The sequence below is a fragment of the Fukomys damarensis genome, unplaced genomic scaffold (genome assembly GCF_012274545.1).
Source record: "Fukomys damarensis isolate Sample0158 unplaced genomic scaffold, DMR_v1.0_HiC HiC_scaffold_13, whole genome shotgun sequence".
Classification (NCBI taxonomy): Eukaryota; Metazoa; Chordata; class Mammalia; order Rodentia; family Bathyergidae; genus Fukomys; species Fukomys damarensis.
The window spans coordinates 7851369-7874470 of NW_022900925.1; the positions used below are offsets into that span (position 1 = coordinate 7851369).

At 47.1% G+C, this 23102-nt stretch overlaps 1 protein-coding gene across 5 annotated transcripts in view; it reads left to right on the forward strand.

Annotated features, from left to right (window-relative positions):
- Positions 1–23102, forward strand: part of Gas7 (growth arrest specific 7) — a 117756-nt gene that overhangs the window by 55793 nt on the left and 38861 nt on the right. For 4 of the 5 annotated variants that reach the window (XM_010614977.2, XM_010614978.3, XM_010614979.2 and 1 more), the window contains exons 3-4: positions 7642–7722; positions 19550–19635. In XM_010614977.2, coding sequence (XP_010613279.1) covers positions 7642–7722; positions 19550–19635 — 167 coding nt within the window. The remainder of the gene's footprint in view (positions 1–7641; positions 7723–19549; positions 19636–23102) is intronic. The other variant, XM_010614981.3, reaches the window with a different exon arrangement.

Consider the following 23102-nt stretch of genomic DNA (forward strand, 5'->3'; position numbering starts at 1 on the left):
GCCCCCCCCCGGTTTTTTTTTTTTTTTTTTTTTTTTTTTTTTTGTACCTGGGATGGAACTCGGGTCCTTCTGCTTGCAAGGCCAGGTGGCAGCACCACTGAGCCATATCCCCAGCCCTACTGCTGCTTTTTAATTCAAATATGGGAAGGGAATTGGCCTTCTGTCTGCTTTCCCTGGCCTCTTTTTAGTATTTCTCTCTTATTATCTTTTTTTTTTTTTATCTACAGATACACATAAGCATGCTTTTTAAAATCAGCCATTAGCCACGTTACTGAACTTAGTTCTAATAGTTGCTTTGAGCTGAGTCTTCATTCATTCATCAGACACTTATTGAGTGCCTGCCCTGCTGGGTGCCTGGAGACAGGGAGGCATTAATTGACAGTCTCAGCTCTTGGAATATGCCTGGTGGGAGGGATGGATGGGAAAGATGTTGTAGCTGAAGGAGGAAGCAATCATTCACCTAGATGTCTGTCAGCTTCCAAAGGGCAGGGAGGAAGTTGGGAGCTCCTGTGTCCCCCCAGGGCTCAGAATGCCTGAATGACAGTGGCAAGAAGCACACAGGTCGACTGTGAAGTCACCTGGGCTCTGCACATCTGCACCATGGTGAGAATATCCTGTGGCCTGTGAGCTCCCTCTGACCTCATTTCTGTCCATTCCAAACCCCTGGGAATATGGTGCTTAAGACTCACCTGTCTTTTCCTCCAACTCAGGATTTCATCACCAGGGACTTTGGGAGGAAGAGGAGATCTTCCTGGAGGCCCTCCCTCTCTGCTGCCTTGAGCCCATCCCTGGATCCATCTCTGAGGAAGATCCACAGTTCTCATGCCCTTGTGCTGCCTCCTCTCTCCTCATCCTCATCTATGCAGGAGAGACTGTACAGGTTCAGGAATGCCCCTCTACTTAGTGCATAAAGTGCCCCTAGGAACTGAAATAGATGACAGAACCTCACGTCAGGCAGTGGCTCTCTGAGGACAGTGTTATGAACCTCGTATTTTTAGAATCTTGGGAAGGAGATGGTGAGGACTTAAAAATTACCTTGTGTTGCTCCCATGTACTTTGCCTGATCCAACCATGACCTATCCCCAGGGATTTTGTCTGGTCCTGGCACCACATCCTCTGATGGTATCCCAAGTGATTTTACTGTGGGTTGCATCAACTTTTCCCACTGAGTTTGCTTAATAAAAATGATGATTTCTAGTTTACTACCGAAGCTTACTGAATCAGAATTTTTAAAGTATTACATCTGAGAGTCTATATTTCTACTCTTTGTTTTTTTCCTCGCAGTTCTCAGGATTGAACTCAGGGCCTCACACATGCTAGGAAAATGCTCTACCACTGAATCACACCCCCAGCCTGAGAATCTGTATTTCTAACAGTGGCTGTGTGAGGAGACACCCGCAGTGCCCAGCAGCACCTCACTTTTCCGTGGCGGTGATAGTGATGCTTCCAGAATACAAAGGTACAGAGGCCCAGGGTGACCCAGGGAAGAGCCCAAGATTGTTCCACATCTGGAGGACTGGCACGCTAGATGGAGAAAGACAGCATCTCCACGTGATATATCTAGGTCACCAGATGTGCCAAAGGCACAGAATGGCCCAGTCCACTCAGAGGTGGCTGTTGGATCATGTCACTTACTTCTGTGCTAAAAACCCTACATTCTTCGTACAAGCCAAAGCCCTTACAGTGAGCGTTGGGATCATGGAGCAGCCATTCTCAAACTGGAGCAGGCACGGGAAGCCTCTTGAGGGAAGAGAAGAGAATTTAGCCAGTTTTCTTTCCTTCAGTTTCTCCATTGTTCAGAACAGGGCCAGACAGCTCTCAGATTGATGCTGAATGAATAATAACATTAATTTTGAGGATGGTTCTCAAATAAAGAGTGGTTGATAGATAAAAACAGTATTGCTTTGCTGCTGCTCTGGGGACCTCCGCAGCGCGCAGACGGGGCGAGGGCAGTCGGCAGAGGTTGGTCTGGTCGTCAGACTGCGTCTTAGAAATGCCACTGCTCACTGAGGCCTGTTTTTTCCATTAAAAGTGGAAAGGATATCACACATTTCACAGGTGCTTTATGATTATTGAAGGAGATACCTGGTGTAAAAGAGCTTCACATGGGCCACGCCAAGCAGTTGTTCAGAGAATAGATTCTCTCCTGCTGAGAGATAGTGGGCAGAGTTTAAATTTCATTTCCTTTCAAACAAGGGGCAGAAGGTTGTATGTGCATGTGTGTGTGTGTGTGCGTCTGTGTATGTGTGGGAAGATTAGAAGTGTCGTGAAGCCAAAGACCCCTAACTAGAAGACACTGAAAAACCAGGGACTAAAGAAACATAGGTGCACAAGAGGGGACCCAGGCCCCTAAACAGCTGCTAAGTTTCCTAAGCACAGACTGGGCTTGGCCTCCCTAGCTTGTGGCAAGTTGCATTCTACGGAAGGTGGCTGATTGAAGATTCTACCACTGCCACCCACTGGACACCTGGGCCTGGTCTCCCTGGCTTCTGTGATTCTCCTGGGACTTGTCTTCTTGGTTGTGGCAGAGGACACAGCCAGAGCTGGCAGCCTGGGGAGAAAACCAGTTTCTGAGGAAACCAGGGGAATCTGGATAGATAGGCCACCTGTCTAGCAAAGCCCGGACTCTCCTTAAAAGGAAAAGACATGGTTGGGGCTTCCACTAAACCTTTTTTCCACTAAAAAGAAAAGAATAAAGAGAGGCAAAGAGAAGCCTGTAGGAACTTCAGATCAGAGCCCAGGCCCCACATTTTCCCCCTCTGGGCTGTGGTTATTTTGCCTGAAGGCCACCAGGGGCAGCAGATAGCCAGCACACAGGCAAGGAAATTGGCCAAGCCAAAAGGGTTGAGGGGGTCACAACCCACACAGGGACACCAAGGCTTATAGATAGATGGGCCATTACACATCTTGTAACCAGTGGCCTAGGTCCAGGGCTCCTTGTGGCTTTCCCGTTGTGGATCATATCCCCATCATAGGCTGTCCTAACAGAAGAAAACGGAAGTGACTTTTTTTTTTAAGTACATGGTCGTGATACCTAAGACTGCTTTTACTATGGGTGTTTGGTACTTGTGCATAACACATTTTAATTCTTTTTTATGTCCGCTTCCCCTCCCATCCTTTCTCCCTTCTCCCATCTCTTGGTCCCCTTTTCATTGATAGTTTATTAACTTTTTTGTTTGTTTGTTTGTTTGGTTTTTTGAGACAGGGTCTCACTAGGTATTGAGACTGACCTGGAACTCACTATGTAGCCCAGGCTGGTCTTGAACTCATAGCGATCCTCCTGCCTCAGCCTCCTGAGTGTTGGGATTACAGGCGTGCACCACCATGCCCAGCAGTAATTTATTAACTCTTGCCTGGCTGTTTTTACATTTTTTTAACATCATCAGCAGCAGCAGCATCACCTCATTATTTTAAGGAGGAGACATCAGTGTTTTGAAATCCAGATTCACATGGATTTCAACTTTTCAACTATACTTGGGGCAGGCTCTGTAATTCACTGATGATTGGGTTAGCATCCCTGGCTCTTAGCACTGGTCACTAGAATAATTACCTCTCAGGTGGTTTCATGCATGGCCAATCATTTATGTATGTTTTGCTGCCCTGGTTTCAGTGGAAGAAATCTGAAAGGTGTTACTGCCCTTAGGAAAAGCTGTTCTCTGTCAGCTGGCTTGGGTGGGAGAGGGTCCCTTGAGCAGGTCACTACTACCATCCTGACCTCACTGAACCTCCCACAGAGTGCAGAGCCTGCATGGCAGTGGCTCTGTTAGTGAAAGTGTGGGCTTTCGCCTTGCGTGACTAAGGGCCCCAGGGATGGAGGCCCAGAGAAGGCAAAAGGGCCTCTGTCCAAGCTTTTTTTGGGCTCTGAGCTGCCACTTGAGTCTTGTTTTGGCTTGGTCAGAAAGCCTGGTGTGCTCTAAGTAGATTAGCAAGTCTTTTATTGGAAAAGACCTGGAAACGGCTTTCTTCCTGGGGATGGTATGGCCATCTGGGTGGATTGGTCCTGCTCTTGGTGAGGGCATTGAGCCAGAGCCCCATGGCCCTCTCCAGATGTGCTCCTGGCCTGGCGTGGCCTGACACACAATTCCTCTCTGCTCAAGGCTTGCAGATGTCTTTGTGTCTTGGGTTTGTCAGATCTGGCCAAGACTAGGAGATTGGCTGGGCTGTAGTCCTTCAGGCAGATGTGTTGTTCCTGATGGAGCCTAGTTGGAGACTGGAATAGACAGGAAGTACTTACTAGGCCTCCAGCTTCTGAGAGAACTGGAAATGAGCCAGGCCAGCAAGTGAAAGGAAGGAATATTTCCACTGGGTCGAGCATGGACAGCTTCACACCTCCTCTGTGGTCTCAGAGCTTCCCTCAGGGCCCCCAGAGCCACTTCTTACTGGGCGGCTCTTGCTGTTGTATCTTAGTTAGGCTCCGCCTTTGTGTCCCTGGTGTGTGGCGATGGCTTACAGGTAGCAGGCACAGGTGATGGCTGGCTGAGAAAATAGGTGGAAGAAACAGTCAGGACAGAAAGTGGGATCCCTGCCATAGCCAGAAGATAAAATGACAGAGTCTGTGGGTCTTCTGATATCAGCCACCATGAGAATGGAAGCAGTGAATCAATTTGTACAGTTCTCTGGGTTTCTTTTCTGCTTTAGGAGGAACAGGTGTCTGTTTGTGCCTGAATAGCTGAGGAGCACATTGGGTAGGGATCTCCTTTGTGTGGTCACAGAGCCCAGTCCCTGCTGGCCATCTGTCCTTACATCCATCCAGTGGGTGCTGTGTGCGTGAGGTTGAGCCAGAGGTCAAGGTGAAGACCTGCCCTGTATGAGACATGGACAGAATTCTGACTTCCTAGGAGGGAGCTTGATGGAATGTGCATGTGGCGGTTTGAGGTCAGCCTCCCAGATGGGTTTGAGATGTGTCTGTGCAGGAGGTTCAACAATGAGGCGAGACCGGGAAGGGCAGGAAGTAGTAGTGCAAGGCAGTCTCCAAGAAGGCCTCAGCCTGTCCCATGCAGAGCTCTGAGCTTGCTTTAGAAACTGTTAGACCTAAGGGGCCTGGAGATGCATAGCTTGGCCCTGGATTCAGTGTCTAGCACAAAACAACAAAATAAAACAACAGAATTGTTGATCTTGAGGCACGGAGTCTAATGAGCCTTACACCCTCATTCCCTTCCCTTCCCCCACCCCAGCTTTGCCTTGGGAAACCCAGCTCCCTTTGACACTACTCCACCATTTTGGGGTTTAACCACAGGGCAGGAAAGCAACCTTAGATGACTGCATGTCAAAGGAAGCATTTTAGTTGAGACTTGACAAATGCATGAGATTGTGATTTCCAGGGTTGGGATTGGAGAGGGTAGGGCATGTTCAGGGGTCACTGCAGGGCGTTCACTGGGTCTCAGGTGAGGTCAGTAGGAAGTCAGTCTCAACAGGCAGACAGGCCCTGGAGCACCTTGCTGGGAGGACTGTGGAGCGTGTGCTGTGTAACCTGTGTGCCAGGTAGGAAGGGGATTTTCGCAAGTGAGTGACCTATTGCAAGAGCTGGCCTGCAGGGCTAGTGGTCTTCTGGCTGAGCATGGACGGGTTGCAGGTAAGGAGAGGCAGGAGGTAGAAGACAGAAAGATGGAGGACAAAGAGGAGGAGAGGAGAGGGATGTGACAGAGGGCTGTCTTCAGAGAAACCAATTAGATTAGGGTGGAGGGACATGAGAGGAGCTGGGGAGTGGGGTGGGTTCTGTCACTGGGTCTCTGATGGCTGCGACCCAGGAGGAAAGGGCTGCAGAGAAGAGCCCAAGTTGCCTCCAGGAAGGACCAACCCTGCAGCAGAAGAGGTCTCCTTAGAAAGGCACATCCCAGAGGCACATCTACTGCCTGGAGAGCCCCTCACTTTTTCAGGAAGAGCTCCAGGGCCACTCCATGTTTTCTGTTCGCTCCTGGAAGTTCCATCTTGTCTCCAGTTCCAGGCTGTCTCATTGTTGCTCTGCACCAGCGTCATCCTATGCACTCTACACTTGGTAACTCACTTAATTCTCTGTTACAACTCTGTTAGGTCCTGTTGTCATCCACTGTTCACAGCAGAGAACAGAATGAGAGCTGAGCTGTTCTGGAGGCTGCCCAGCTTAGTTGTGAGTGGTTGACCACGCATGCTTTCCAGGGGCCAGGCAGGAGCCCTTACTGGCTCTCCTGGCCCTTGCTGGCCTCTTGCCAGCCAGTGCAGCCTCCTCCTCAGGAAGTCCCTGCGCCCACTCTCAGGTCTTCCCTTTGCAGACCCCACTGCTCTCTGGGTTTTGGTCACCTCCTCCTGGCTGCTTCCTTGATTCTCCTGCCATTCTGTTAATTCTCCCTTAAGACAGGAAGAAAACATCCTGAAACCCCTCAAAGCTGGAAGGCAGGAATGCCAGGCCCTATGAGACCAATTAGCCCAACCTCTTTGTTTTAGATGAAAAATTAGAGACCAGAGAGGTGATGTGACTTGGCCAGAACTATGCAGTAATTTAGGAATGAAGCTGAGAAGGAAGAAAATATCCCAAATGAGATAAGCCACCAGAGGATTTTGTTTTTATTTTCAGTGTTTTGAAACAGTTGCATTTGCAGTAATAGGATCTTTAAGCATGTCATTACCATGTACATGTAGGTCTAACTTAGAAAGGGCTTTATGCTAGAAGCTCTCTCTGGGCATTCAGCATTAATAACTTCCCTTAGATGTGTGCCTCTACTGAACCCATTTTACAGAGGAGGAAACTTGAGGCTCTGAGAAGCAAAGGAGCTTGGCCCAGGTCATACTAGGGTTAAGAAGTAGAGTGGGGATTCAGACTCAGCTAGTTGCTGCTGGCAGTAGAGACTTAACCACTAAACTGTCCAGCCCCTGCAATGATTTTGGAAAGATAACTCACAGAAGTTGATACATGAAAAAAAGTGCAGTATGATTTTGTTTTTAAGATGAACTTGTGCCTAGTGAACAGGTGGGCTTGTGGGATGCCAAAATGTTGATAGTAATAACCTCTGATGTGGGAATAATAGTGATACTTATTTTTCTTTTGTGTTTTCTTATATTCTCAGGGTGTATATAGTGAGAAAGTGTTGTTTTCATCACTATCATTGTACAAGAAGTCTGTGCACAGCAGTGAAATGCTGTGTATGGTGGCTCTTGCGGGGACAGTAAGGTAGCTGCAGTGTTAATTTTTGTGTTTCTGGCCAGGCTGTGTAACTGAGTATCAGAAAGGGGAGGGGTAGTAGTAATTCAAACAAGACACAGAACAGTAGAATTGGGAACATCCATGGAAATCACCTTGTTGGCAGATCCTAGGGGGTTTCAGGTGTAAATGGGCATTTGGGGAGAAATGCTCCTTCTGAAGGTGGGGTAGGGCTAGAGTCTGGAATCTTGAAGACAGAGGATGAATGGGGTGGGGGTTGGGGTAGGGGCATTTCAGAGCCAGAAGCCCACTTCCTCTGGCCCCGCCCTAATGAAGGGCCCCAGCAAAGAGAAGCTGCATCGTCATGAGGGATGGGAGGGAGATGGCTACGGGCAGAAAGCAGGGTTCTGTGTGGCCGGGTCAGCGAGGAAGGTCACGGCCACTGGCCTGTGACCATCTTGTTCTGCTCCATGTCTCTCAAGTTCCACCCTAAAATTCTCATCACAATTTTGTTCTTTCTTTGCCAGAGACCACCTGGGAACGCCCCAGCAGTTCTCCTGGGATTTCAGCCAGCCCTGGCCCTCACAGGAGCTCTCTGCCTCCAACAGGTACTGTGTGCATACCCTCTGGACAGGGGCAGGGCCACACCTGCCCTTGATGGAAGGCCCAAACTCTGGTCCTGGGGCCTGAAGCCTGGTGTGGACTCTTCTGGACCAGAGTCTTGGAAAGATCAGGCTGAGGAGGCCCCGGAAGCCTGTGGCAGGGTTGGTGATGCCCTGTCAGTGCCAGCAGCAGCTCTCGTGGCTTTCTACCCTCACCCACTTAGGTCCTTGGGGCAAAGAAGAGGCAGGTTGAGGTGATGTATGTGAGCTTTTCCCTGAGGTGGGACAGAGCGCCTCTGTGGGGCTCTTGTAGGCATCGAGGAGTCAAAGATAAAAGGATGAGGACTTCTACAGAGCAGTTTTCAAACAACATTCTAGGAAGGAAATATTAGGATATGAGCTCTCTGTCTTCAGAAGTAATCAAGTGGAAATAGCTGACGTAGACATTTCCATACAGGTTGGAGGTTTGTACAGAGGTTTCTTAGGAGACATCTAGTTCTGAGATTTTAGGAGGCAGGGTGAAGGGCCCACCAGCAGGAGAACAGCTTCTGATCTCAACCTTTATAGAAAGTTACATCTTCCAGGAAGATCCTGGTTCAGGGCTCTTGTCCCCTCACTCTGAATCACAGCTGTGTGCTGCTGTGTGGAGCTCAGAATTTTTTCTTTCCAGTTGTTACTCTCCAAGTCCATGTGCTCTCTGAGAGTAAGGTGAAGTCTTTCTTTCACTCTCTCTCACTCTCTCTTTTAAGTGCTGAGCTGCATTCCAAGCCCTATATAATTTTTTATTATTATCTTTTTTTTTGAGACAGGGTCTTGCTATGTAGCTCAGGCTGGCCTTGAACTCACAGTGTCACCCAGGCTGGCCTCGAATTCGTGGTGGTCCTCCTACCTCTGCCTCCCTAGTACTGGGATTACAGATGTGCACCACCATGCCCGGTTTTATTTTTTATATTGAGATAGGATCTCACTAAGATGTCCAGGCTGGCCTTAAATTTGCAATCCTTCTGCCTTAGCCTCCCAAGAAGCTAGGATTATAAGCACACGTGCCATGTGGTAGGTCAGCTGCATTTGCTGGCTTTCACCTTTCAGAGTTAACGTGGTATGGGGCTGCATCCCTGTAATCCCAGCACTCTGAAGCTGAAGCAGGAGGATTGTGAGTTTGATTGTAGTCTGGGAGATTTAGCAAAAAGCTAAGAAAGGGATGAGAAGGTAGCTCAGGGTGAAAGCCTTGGGTTCGATCTTCAATACTGAGACAGACAGATAGATGATAGACCAATGAACTTGGAGGCAAAGGATAGCTGCGAGTTTAAATGTTAGGAGGCTGAGAGTGATAAAAGGTCTAATGAAGTGACATCTTCCACTTACGACAGGCATGGAGCAGAAAAGAGAGTCCTCATAAAGTGCTAGGAAAAACCAGGAATGGTGGCACACATGTATAACCCCAGCACTGTGGGAGGCTGAGATAAGAGGATCTCAAGTGCAGGACCAGTCTGGGCAACTTAGCAGCTCGGTGAGACCCTGTCTCAAAAAAAACAGTTTTTTTTTGTTGTTGTTTTTTTTTTTTAAAGTTCTGAAGATGTAGCTCAGTGCAAAGGGTTCAATCTCTAGTATCGTTAAAACAAATAAAAAACAAAAGTTGTGGGAAGAAGAAATAGAGGTCCAAACCATTTGCCCAAAGCAGCCCAGCTAACCACAGGAAGTACAAGTTAGCAGTGGGGCCAGGGCCTCCCCTTGCACGACAGGAAGTCTGGGCTTTTCCACCATGGGTGCACTTGAGAATAAAAGTGTCTGATCCATTTACATCATCTAGAAATATGAAAGTTGCCAGCAGAACTGAAAACTGGAAATCCATCACTCTGAGGAGTCAAGCAAGGTGTGAAAAGCAATAACTTAGTGTTTCCGGTTGGAAATTTACATGAGACAACTTTATTTAAAATAACTTTGTAAAGAAGGAGCTCCCTGGTACAAGACAGGAGCGTGGCACTTGCTGCTGACGTCCTAAGGAGACAGGGTGCTGCCTCCTTCGACCCAGTGGGCCTTTGCAGCTGATGGGTGACAGCAGGCCATTCCAAGCGTACCACCTCTCTTCCCTTGCTGTCTTTGTGGGCCTTTTAAACGATGGAAGTGACAATATGAGTGATGGTGAAGTGTGGCCTTATTTCCTGGTGGGGCCAGGCCAGCAGGACACTACAGAGAAATCCCAGCTATCTTTTCTTGCCAGTGTGGTCTGTGTGGGAGGCCAAGGCAGCACTGTGGCAGAGGGAGGTGGGAGGCTTGGACTGAGGACATGACAGGTGTGACTTTCATAGCCCGCCATGCTGACTGGCAGACCTGGTCGGTGTTGGCCTTTGGTTCCCAGGGTCACCTCTCCAAAGCCTGCTGTGTGGGCACATGCACAGGCAGCATTTGGTCTCCTCCCTGCTGTCCCTAGAAGGAGGACTGGGAGGAGCAGCTCAGGCCTCTGCAGAAGCCTGTACTTGAGCAATTTCCTCCTTCACCTATTAAGCACATTGAGAGCCCCCATACCCAGCACTGAGCCAGGTCCCGGGCTTATATGGGAGGCAAAGAAAGGCAAGGAGATGAGTGACAGGGTCAGATCTGGAGGCAGCATCACCAGGGTGGCCCAGACTGGGCCGAGTGTGTAGGCAGGGACTGGACCCCTCCACCCGCACCTTAGGTGCTTTGGGCAGTGTTTCCCAAGGCAAAGTCCACAGCCTGGGACCCATCAAGGACTCTAGGAAGGGGTTTTGTAGTCACAGACACAGCTTCCCTTGCTCTGCACCAGTGTGCTAATCCATATCCTGCAGGCTCCAGCAAGACCTAGGATGAATCAGAACATTTAAGTCAGAGCCTCTGCCATGGGTGTTTGTTTACAACATACCACATACTTGCGAAGTGTCCCCTCTCTTAACTCTGGGGTGATCTTGCTTCCACAGGACATTTGGCAATGTCTGGAGATATTTTTGACTGTCATTACTGAAGGGAGGCACCTGCTGCTAAATATCCCACAATGCATGGGACAGGACACAAAGCCTACATGGTAATAGCACGGAGGTTAGGAAGCTCTGTCCTCCAGTGACTCAGGATGTCAGTGCAGTGCAGCTCAAGCATCCTTGGGCCATGGCCCAGTAAAGCAGGAAGTGATGGCACACGACAGCAATAACCTGTCACTGAATCTGAGACCCAGCTTCTAACCCCTCTCCAAACACATATTTTAGTATCTGAGACATCAGATATATCAAGGATCAGTAGTGCATCTTAATTGAATTGGAAGCATTTTTTTTTTTTCTGTCTCAGTGGTACATAATCTCCAGGTATCTAACAATCAGAGGCATTTTAGACTTGTGAAGTTATAACTTGCTGAACTGGGGCCTCTGGCCTGTTGGTTCTCTCTTAGGCATTAGTTTCCCAGTTGGTAACTTGAGGGCCTGCAGGAGGATGGAGCAGCCTCCCTATTTCCTGACACTGGGTGCCTCCTCCCAGCAGCATGCAGACATCTCTGCATCCATCCACCCTCCCGGCTGGAAGGGAAGAGAACCCAGCATTCATACACTAGCAGGGTCCAGGATGAAACTAAGTCTTAACTGCAGGATAAAAGATGTTTCTCTAGAGGAGTATGCATTTTCTCTTGTTTTTTCTCATTCTGTTTCACAAACAGCTTTCAAGGTGTTGAGTTTTATTATGGGAAGAGGCACAGAGACAGTAAAAAGATGGGTTTGCTTCAAAACTCAACTCCCTGCACTTGGGTTCCTGGGGTTGTGGTCTCTTCTGGAGACTCATTGGGCCCCTGATCTCAGCCTCGTTTACTTTGTTCATTTCTTCAAAAGGCACAGTGCTGGAGTGGGAACCCTTCTCATTCTAAAGTATGCCAGCTGTTATTCTTGGTGGTGGGGCTGTAGCCCTGGACAAAAAAAACACTGGTGTCTGTTCCCCAGGAACCTGCAGTGTAGGGGGAGTCAGGCAAAGCACACAGGATAGAGGTCACTTGTTCTAATGCAAATAATAAAAGTATGGCTGTGTGACAGAGAGTGACTGGGAGTCAGGGAAGGCCTCAGTGAGGAAGTGACATTTACACTAGAAATTAAGGAGAGCAGCACAGTGTGTGTGTGTGTGTGTGTGTGTGTGTGTGTGTGTGTGTGTGTGTGTGGGCAGAGGTTCTAGGCCATGAGACAGCTAATGCAAAGGCCTGAGGCAGGAATAACTTTGACAGATTTGAGAACAGAAAGCAAATCAGTATGTCTGCATGTCTGGAGAGTAGGGACAAGCTGGGGATTGGTATGAGAGGAGGGAGGGGAGTGGACCAGGTCAGCTAAGCCAGAGGAAGGTGTGGGGTTTCGTTCTGAGTGTGACGGTTGGGAGGGGTGACAGGCCACACAGTGGAGATGTGCTGTCTTACTAGGAAGCCACCAGGCTGCAGCTGGCTCTGTAGAGACTGCTGCACAGATTGGCAGGGATAGGGGCATTACCTGCAGATGGGGGGGTGAGGGGAATGTGGAAAACCATGCCCCCTTTCCTGACCACAAACATCCCTCTGGGATGCTGATAAAGGGGTCAGGGAGGATGTCAGGGGGAACCGCAGATAAACCCAGCCAAACCAGCTCAGGCAGCCTCTCTCCCGGGAGCCAGCGGGTAGGAAAGCCTCAGGGCTGGGCTTTACTTCTGCGCTGGAGCTTCACTGGGCTGATTGTGTCAGCCTTGCCTCCTTAGTGTCCCCAGGGTTACGGAGCTGTGTTGATTCAGTAGCTTTCCTAGGGCTGTGGACTGCTGCACTTTCTGGATGAGAAATAGTTTAAACCACAAGTCCCAAGATGCTTTCCAAAACGGCTGCAGATACTGGGAGTCTGCTCTGGGCTGGTGAATACAGTGTAGAAATAGTGCTTTGTAGAGAAGAGACATAGTAACAGGCAAAAGGAGAGAAAATGTGAGTGAAGAATGAGGATCTGGGCATTTTCATGTCTGAGTCACTGGGATGAATGACAGAGGAGAGCCAGCTTTCTGTGACCACGGAAACCTTCCCTGACTGCTGGGCTGTGTGGGAGGCATTGGCCACATGTGGTTATTGGGCACTTGAAATATGGCTAATATAATTTGTATTTGACTTAAGAACTTTACATTCTTCTGGAGTAATCTTAGATGTACATAAAAGTTAAAAAAATAGTGGAGAGGGTCTGTGGATATCCTTTTTTAAAATTCTTTTGAGAAGGTGTTAAGAATCGAACCCAGGGCCTTATGCATGCTGGACAAGTGCTCTAACACTAAGCCACCTCCGTCAGGCCTCACTTTCCCCTGTTAATGTCTCACATATCCACAGTCTATTTGTCAGAATTACAAAACTAATGTCCTGTATTATTATTAACTATATGTCAGGCTTTATTCAGATTTCATGTTTTCCCACTAATGTCTTTTTCTGGTACAGAATTCAATCTATAAAGCACAGTGCATTTGAGTTCTACTTAAACTTGATTTGTTTTAAATTTAAATAGTTACCCATGGCTAGTGGCTACTGTACCCAATCATACACATGTGGAGAGGAATTTTCTTAGGGTAGGCATTGATCTTGTGTGTACATTTTTCTTAATGATAGAGGAAATCTGTAACTTATTGAGCTTCTGTTGCTGGGGGTTAAGGGGAAGGTGTTTCGGAAAACTAGATTTAGGATCCAGTTTTGCCTAGTCTTCAGTCTTGAGCCTAGCCAGGTCCTCCTTAAACCTTCAGGAGTCTCTGGGGCCCAGGTTAAATGGAAGAGAGTAAGTATTCCTGCAGAGGCCCACAGTCAGGGAGTGCTCACCATTGAGCTCAGGGAGCTGGCCAGAGTGTGCAAGCGGGTGGCTGGGCGTCCCCTGAGTAGAAGCCCTGGAAAGAAGTTACAGATCCCACACCTTCACTCACCCACACCTTCTGCCCCACGTCTGGAAGCTCTGACCACTCCTCTCCCCTACAGAACCACAGAGGGCCCTGCCCTCCTTGCAGGATTATTGAGCGACTAGGCCCAGAGCAGCTTCCCCAGCTCTATCCCAAGTCTCCCTGTTGACTCCGGGAGGGCCTGGCTCATAATGTTCTGTGGCACACGTTCCTGGGGGGCCGAGGCTCTAGGGCTGTCAACCATTCACAGCCATGTGTAGAAATGTATTGTGAGCTCTGTCTTTGAGAGAACAGTTTGCATCTTAGCCAGGGCAGATAGTGAGGAGCTGGTAGTTAAACAGAGATTTCTGGAACTGGAGGCTAGTCATAAAAACTTGTCCCCTAAATGGACCGCGGTAGACTTTAGATACTCTGCAGGTGAGTGTGACGGAGAGTAAAATGAAAGGTTTTACGGGGTGTGGAAAGAAGGGAAGGGAGCTTTTGCCTGTCATACTGTCAGAGATGCTGAGTGGTTCTAGTTTCCCAACTTCGGAACCTGTGTTCCCATGGCCCCAGCTGTGTTTCCCAAAGTGACTTCCATGGCAGCCCTGCTTGGCCCCCCAAAATGGGCCCTGTGTCTGCATGTACATGGGGTTGCTGCTCACTGCTCCCTGTGTGAGATTCACAGCCTACATCCATGTATTTTAAAAGGGCTGCTGTAAATACACAATTTAAGTCTGAATAATGGGCATCTGTCCCAAGCTCTTTGGATCATGTATCTTTCATGTGCCCTTCCCTTCCTCACTTAGCATTTATAAACACCTTGTACAATTGGTCTTTATAACACAGCTGAGAAAACGCTGTGTTCTACCATCTTTGATGTATAGTGGCTGGAAATGGAGGGTGGATGGACGGATAGATGGATTTCAAGAGCCATGGCCTCAAAGCTCTCAGGAGTCTTAACTTGAGCAAGGATAAGTTATTATGCTCACTCCAGAAAGAGGGGAGATTAGGCCAGAGCTAAAGAAGGTTAAAAGCAGGGTGTCAAGGGCTGATTTTCCTGTACTTTTTTGTGTTCTTCAAGGAGCAGGAGCCTGCACAGTGGGGCCTGGGTTGGAACTGTTCGCAGTAGGATCTGGAGCTGAAATGTGGAAGCAGAGCTCCTGGAGGGTGAATTCTGGGTGGCAGAAGTTGCTCACTCTTGTTGCTTAGTCCCTTGACAATTTTTCTTATGTTCCTTCTGTTTTTATTCACTTCCCCCTACTCCAACCTCCTTCTCTTCCTTTTACCCAAATATCTGTTCCCTTCTGTCATTGTACATCTCCCAAGCTCTTCCCGTTGGCTTCACTGCCTATAAGGCAGAACTGAATGGGTGGGTGTGTGCCCGTGTTTATTTCTGCAGTTACCAAAATTACCAGCCCCCCAACCCCCATCCCCGTTAAACTTAACCCCCGGGGTCAGCATTTTACATGTTTTTCTTTTATGTCAAATTGCATTCCTTATGGTTATCGACTGATTTTTAATCAGTTCTAAACCCCCCCCACACTCCCCGGAGGCTGGAGACCCTTAAAAGCCCCCACTCTGGCCTCATCTTTGTGCCTGACACCTGTGAGCTGGGAGCCCCCAGGATGACAGTGCCAGTTCCAGGTGCTTGTGGGCAGGGTTGCTGTGATCTTCTGGACCCTAACTGTTTTGATCTCCACTGACCAGCTTTCTGACTGTGCTTGGGAGTGTCAGAGAGAAACACAGCGAGACAGGGTGTCAGAGGAGAACTGCTGTGTGGGGAGAAATGGTTGAATGGAAAATTAGTTTTTCTTTCCCAGTAATTGTTTTGACATGAGTAGTAATTAGCCAAGAGCTGACAGACCAGAAATGAAGTGAGAAAAGGGAATGGATTAGGGGCAGGATGCCTCTGCATTATACTCTTCCTGGCTGTGCCAGGCATGTCATCTGGCAGGAACTGGGGGCTGCCCAGCAAAGGTGCATTTTGAGATCCTGGGAAGCGAGTAAGGAGGGGTCCAAAGAGCAGCCTCTGCTCTCAGGGAGCTGGGGAACAACCCTGGTTTACTGGATAGTAACCTTACCTGCTCTGGAAAAACCATGTGTGCTTCACTTTCCTCATCAGACTGACTGTGGTCCACTTTTGTGTCCTCCTTGTTTGACTTGGTGATGGGGCTAATTTGGCTTTGTGTATAAACCAGGAAACCTGGCTCGTGTTTCTGCACTGTGGTACAGATTGTGCCCGGGTATTTCTTTCCACAGTTTGTATGAATTTGCCTATAAAACTATCTGGGTCCAGTCTTATGCAGGGAGGTACTTTTGCAAAGGTTTTGCTCTTTTTTTTTTTTTTTAATGTTTCCAGTGTTTCTTGAATTCATTTTGATAACTTGAATCTTATGGAATGTTGGCTTTTATTAGCGAGAATTAGAAATTGTGTGCTCTTGTATTAACAACAACAACAATAACAAAAGACCTGTGCTTATTCCATTCGTGTGTTCTTCTGATTCCTAAATCTGACTGCCTGTGCTCACTTTCAAATTAGGCTGGCTCATCTCCTTTCTTTACTGTGTGATTCCTACCCTGACCCACAGGAATCGCACACACACGCACAAGCACACACACACATGCACGTGCTCGCACATACACACACACCCAGCCAGCTCTGGGTTCTTATCATCTTAGGTCCTAACTCATTAATTTCTGTCGATATACCTTTCTCCTGTTTTTCTTCAGTTTATTTCACTGGACTTTACTTTTTTTTCCCCTAAATTCTTAAATTGAATGTTTAATCCATTTATTTTCGTTCCTTTGGGTTTGGGATAATAAATGTTATAGATTTTCCTCCAAGATAATTTGGGCTTTATCCTGTTTGTTTTTGTATGTGCTTTGTTACTGTTTTCTCAATTGTGTGTAATTGCAGTCTTAAATTCTCTTCTGACCTGAGACTGAGAGGACATTTTCTTAAGTTTCCAAGTGCTTGGGAATTGAGAAATTGGGGTCTTTGTGTATTTATTTATTTTTTCATTAATAATTCACTTTTATAGATTTTTAGTTAAAGAATATAACCCATGTTGTTTATGCCTTTTGCCACTTATTGATTACTTATTTGTGACTAAAATGTAGCCAACTTTTAAAATGTTCTGGGGCTTCCTGGCAAAAGATGCGTGAATATAACCCATGTTGTTTATGCCTTTTGCCACTTATTGATTACTTATTTGTGACTAAAATGTGACTAAAACACTTTTAAAGTGTTCTGGGGCTTCCTGGCAAAAGATGCTGTTTTTGCTTATGGGTTAGGATGTTTAATAAATCTATTTCGATTAGCTTTTAAAATTAAACTGTTAAGATCTTGTTTGTCCCTATCCTTGCCTATCAATCAGTCCCAGACTGAAACACAGACTCTAAACTTTCTAGCATTTGTGTTTTATCCATTTCAATGCTATGTTGTTTAATGAGTAAAATTTGAGTGCTACCTGCATTGTGAGATGTGTTTGCCATCAGTCTGACACCTTTCCTGCAATAGCTTCTTGCCAATCTGAGTAGATTCGCTTCAGCTCCTCAGCATCCTTCATGATGCTGTTATAGTTTTACCCCACCCCTTTCGTAGCGCTGAGATTGAGCCCAGGGCCTTGATGTATGCATGCTAGGCAAGTGCTCTACTCCTGAACTGCACTGCTAGCTGTCTCTTTTTAAATTTTATGAGACAGCTCCTCATAAAGTCACCTAGTGGTCCTCAAACTTATGATCCTCCTGTGTCGGCCTCCTGAGCTGGGATTATAGGCCTGGCCTCCTTTTCCCAGCTGCTTTTTTAATTGGGTTGGCTGCCAGAAGGTCATGGGTGTGAACCTGGCCACACGACGTTAATTTGTTGTTTATTTTTGTTCCTATAAGCCGCTGTTCCAGGGACCTGTTTTCTATCACTTTCCCCTGGTGTCCTCCTGCCCTTCTTCAGGAGTATTGGGCAAACTCTGCACAGCAAAGAGAAGCTGACTGTCCACTGGCACTCTGCTAAGTGTGACTCTCTTTGCACATGGCCTTGGGTTCTTCTCCTGCTTCTGGTGGAGTGTGCAGTGTGTCCCTCAGCACGAAAAAGGTTACACCTGGAGTGGTCTTCACCATCCCACTGCCCATTGCTTTTGTTCACCCACTGCTACTTCATACGACAGACTGCATGTCCCTTATCCCAAATGTTTCGGACCAGAAGTAGCCCAGATTGGTGACTTCTTCAGATTTTTTTTCCCATTAAGTTTATTGATACATTTTAGGTATACAGTACAGTTGTATTCATCATTGGGATCTTGTACCTTTATATGTTGTATCTTGGTTCTTATTTTGACTTTTTCACATTTGAGAATACTCGCATGTACATAACAAGCTGTTTTGGGGAAAACACCCAAGTCTAAACATGAAATTCGTTCATATTTCACATATACCTCCTACACATAGCCTGAAGACAGTTTTACACAATCTCTTCAGCAATTATATGCATGAAAGAATTTCATGATGCGGAATTTTCCATTCGTGACATCATGTCAGCACTCAAAACGTTTAAATTTGGGAGCATTGCAGATTGTTGGATAAATGATGCTTAACCTATGGTAGGTGTTGGTGACTCGCAGCTCTTTTCTACTTTGCTTCCTGCCACCCTGCAAAGTTTTCTGAAGAAGACTCATAAGGTGGACTTCAGTTTGTATACCTTCCTCCAGTATGACCTGCACTGTGTGCTCACATCAGCAGTTCCCCCAGTCCTGGGATTTGAGGATGGATTGCTTTCCTGGTCTCCAGAGATTGTGCAAGCTGGTGGGCCTGAATTCAGGAACAAAAGCAGCAGCCCTCCCCTCCTACACTCCTCCTTCCTGCTTTAATGAGTACTCATAGCGTACAGATCCCTTTTGCAATCACTGCCTCGTTGGATTGTCACACCGACAAAGCTGGTTTGAAGACTATGTGGACTTATGCCCATTTTACAGGCACATGAGCCTGCAGCTTGCTGGGGAGAATTGGCCCCTTAGGCTCAAGTCACTGTATCTGGGCCGGAGCTGCACTAACTATAGGGAATGAGAGTGCATGGGTCTCAGTGTAAACTTGTGAGGTCAGGAGCACGCAACCATGTTGTGGGCTTGAGGCTGGCCGTGGTGCAAGCTGATTATCCCACAGAGGTTGCAAGATGCTACAAATCAGTTCCCTCTCCCCTGAGAGTGCATTTATTGGCACATTAGGAGAATATTCCTAGAAATAGAATTCCAGAGCTCTCAGTTATTTCCTTTTAATTTTAGTAATACTGATACTCAAGGTGGTCTGTATACAATCACCAGGGTAGTAATTGGCTGAGCCAAATTCATGCCTCCAGTGGACCCACTTCTCTGTGTACTGTAGACATTGAGCATCCCTAATCTGAAAGTCTAAAATTGGAAACTTTTCAGAGATATGATGTCCAAAAGGCTTCGATTTTGAAGCATTTCAGATTTTAGATTTTTGGATTAAGGATGTTCAACCCATGCAAAGTCTGTGCAAATATTGCAAAATCCAAAGAAATCCTAAATTGGAAACATTTCTGGTCCCCAGCGTTTTGCATAAGGGATGTTCAACCTGTACCTACATCACAATGCTCTGAGGTTGAAGATGGAGATGCTTCTGAGAGAGAGAGAGAGAGAGAGAGAGGAAAGGGATGGTAGGAAGGTGGCACAGAGGCCACCTGACACAATAGTGTGATGGGACACTTGACTGGCACCTGAGACTCCAACTGATTTCTGGCCATGGAGAAGAAACTCAGTCCCCTGAGAGTTCAGTAATTTGAGTGCTAGGGATTAGAGAGATGCTTTTAACCCATTTCCAGCTTTGCAGCTACTGCAAAGATCCTGAGAGATGGACCTAGCTCTGTGACACCTCCCAGAACCTGGGGAGGAGGTGGGAAAAGGGGCCACAGTGGCCAAAGTCGAGGGTGCCTGTCTGTGGCCCACACAGCATCTGAGCCGTGTCTCTGTCCCCGCAGTGAATGGATACCACGCATCAGGGACCCCAGCGCACCCTCCAGAGACTGCCCACATGAGTCTCCGAAAATCCACCGGTGATTCCCAGGTAAGGTGTCCCTTTAAGGGAAGTAAGGATAGCTGCGTGTGTACCCCCAGGAAGGGTTCATAAAAGGATGGGTACAGTGGGAGAGTCTAGCTGACTGTAGGCCCATTCTGCCCCAAGTGGAAGGTGAGTGGCCCACCTGGGCCATGTTTTCTCCTGGTGGGGAGAAGCTGAATGCTTAAAGTCTGCTAGTTTTCTAAATGCCAAGGGTGGTTTGCAGGAGGAGCAGATGAACATTACTTGTCACTGTCAGACCAGAGGGGTCCATTCTGCTGTCTGCATTCCTGATAGAGTCCAGGTTTTCCATCACGTGAAGAGTACACACGATCCAGTTTAGTGTCTTTTTCTATCCCCCACTCCTCCCACTCAGACTAGGAATTCAGTAAAATTTGTTCATCTTACTTGCTAAGCTTATATAGAGGCAGCTATGGAGTAAGAAGAATTGGGAGTATGTTTTAAGATTAAAACTGCTCTTATTCACCATCTCTTTTGACACTTGCACAAGGGCACCTGGAGGGTGTCAGGACCCACTCCCGTGTTGTGCATAAGACCTCAGGAGCACAGAATGCTTAAGTAACTTGTGCACACTCACACAGTGACTGCGGGGTCAGAGTGGCCCTGACACCCCATCCTGTGGTTTCTTCAGGTGCTTTAAGCTGTGTCTAAGAAACTAGGACTCGTCTTATTTAGTCCATTCATAAATTATCAAGGAGGGGTTCTTAATGAAGCTTCCAGACTCCAAAGGTCTTTTCTGGAATTACAACGAAAGACCTGTGCTCTAGTACCATTTCTAAAGTGTGACACTCAGCTCCAATGTTAGTTTTTGAAAACTTACTAAGTGATTCTCTTAAGAAGCTAAGCATCGGTTGGGGTCAGGTTCAGTTCACTTAACTCTGGCAAAGAGTTTGAACATCACAGTAGGTCAGAGTTCTCAAAGTCTGCGTCTCCTGGCCACCTGTTGAAATTCTTATCCAGGAAGCCTGAGATGGCACAGTATTTCCAGCCAGTCCCCAGGTGCTGCTGATGGTCAATCCTGGGTTGTAGGGACCTAGGCTGAGTCCATACACAGTGTCGTGTGTGTCCCCTCACTCCTCTGCTCATGGCTCCTCTGATGAGTCAACCCCAACTTCCGAGTGCTTTCTTCCGAGTCCCCATGTAGCCTCCTTACAACAGTTCTGTCACTCTGTCGGAAAGGAAATTTACTTGCTGTCACATTGGAGAGCGTCTCAGAAGACATCAGCCTGAGTTCTGCAGCAGTTTATGAAGAACTAGCTGGAGCCTCATGTGGAAGAATATTGGAAACCGCTTCCCATTCTTCCTTCCCTAATGAAACACAACTCCTTCTGCCTCCAGAAGTAGTATGAAGTTATTAGTTAACCATTGAAAAATGTTTGCTGGAATAACTGACTTACAACGTAGAAGCTGACTTAATAGTATGTATCATAAGCTTCTGACATAGGAATTTCTCTCCCAACATCTGCTCTTGGAATATATTCAGGGATTTTGGTTTATGTATAAGGCTCTTCACTCAAGCATTATTTATAGCCCCATAATGGTGGACCCAACCTAATTGCCCAGCACCAAGGGATGAGAAAAATGGATTATGGCACTAGACAGCCAGCTAGCCAGTGATATTATACAATCATTAAAAAGCATTCTTCTGCAGAAAATGTAATGATGTGGAAAGTTGTCACAACTTAACATTGAATAGGACAAGCACAACACCAACTACATATACTGTATGTATAGTCATTCTCTTTTGAGAGCAGGAAAACTATGCTTATGTGAAAAAGAAAATGGCTGGGAGCATTTGTGGTGGTTTATTGCATCTGAGATCTCGGTTCTGCTTCAGAGGACATCTGGAGACATTTTGATTGTCCTAACTACAGAGGCATTGTTAATGGCGTGTACTGATAGATGCTGGGGATGCTGTTAAACATCCTCTGATGCACACGACAGCTCTTCCCAACAAGAAGTATCCAGTTTGAAAATAGGAATTCTGGGCCAGGGATTTGGCTCAGTGGTTCCTCTGCCTGCCTTGCAAGCCCAACGACCCGAGTTTGATCCCCAGTACCAAAAAAAGAAGAAGAAATAAAAGAAATGAAAATAAGAATTCTGCTGAGGATACTAACGCTTGCTCAAACATCATGAGTAATTTTTATCTCAAAAATAAAAATTAAAATGGCTGAAGGTATAGCCCAAAGCATTTGTGTAGCGTGTTGAAGCCATGGGTTTCATCCCTACCACCACCCCCCAAAAAAGTGTAATGTGTTCATTTTAAGAAATATGAAAAATAGTGAAATGTGTAAAGGAAATAAGAGTTTTACTTAGTTACCCAGGCTGGCTTGGAACTTGGCATCATCCTGCCACAGCCTCCCCAAAAAGCTATAACTTTTTATCATACTTTGTGAACTTGAAAAGCTGCTTATCCACAGAAGGCGCTGAAGCCTAAACACACACACACATGGCTCACAAACAGTCCTCCTGCAAAGGCTCCCTGAGCATACTGTCCTCAGCATACAGGGCAATTTGCTCATTCCTCCCCAGGCTGTCCACCGTAACTCATGATGGTTACTCTTAATAATAATGGAAACACGGATGGATGAAGAAGCAGGTGAACATAGGCCAGATGCGATGTGGCAGGGTGTGCAGTAAAGTGGCTTGCTCAAGGTGACAGTGACAGAGGCCAGAAAAACAAGCCTCGATCCTGAAAGTCTTTTTATGCTACCTGCTGGTTGCCTCCCTCAAGTAGACTAATTGGGAAGATTAGAAGGCCGGGAGCACAGGGAGTAAATGTCGAATTTTCATGGGAGTCAGGAGTGTGTCTTCATTGTATTCTGTTAAGGGCAGGACTGATGCCTGGGTCACTCCCCCTCCTTCTTCTAGCCCTGGGGAGACCCAAACAGATGTGCACGGGGGATGGCTGTGATGTGCAGCCACCCATTGGAAGGTGTCTGTCAGCACTGAGGGCCTGGGTTGGGCTGCTGCCTGGTTTTTGGTTAAAGGGGCCCTCCTGATTGGGAGGGAGAGGTGGATCAAAAGCTAATAGTTTTGCCAACCCTTAGAGAAGCAAGTCCTAGCCAGTTTTCTTCCATCTTGCCCACTAGTGCCTTTTGTGATCCATCTTTCAGTTATTCTGGTTTCCCATGATCTTCTCCACAAATACGCAGGAGGGAAGAAAAAGAATAAGACTTGAGGTTTAGAGATTTAAGGAACCAATTGAAGAAAGCAGTTGAAAATGGGGAAAGACTGAGATGCTGAATCTCTCTGCCCCTTCTCTCTTAAATCAATAAACTGTTCTATCGAGCATTTACATCTTTACAGGCAGGGAGACTGATAAGGATGTAACCCCTGCTTTGATGAAAGTCTGTAGCTGGTAAGGAACGGATTCAGATAAGTGATGATGTAAATCAAGCAGTGCCCGGGCTGGAGGAAGCGTCTGCCACAAGGACCTAGTCTGGTGGCCGTGG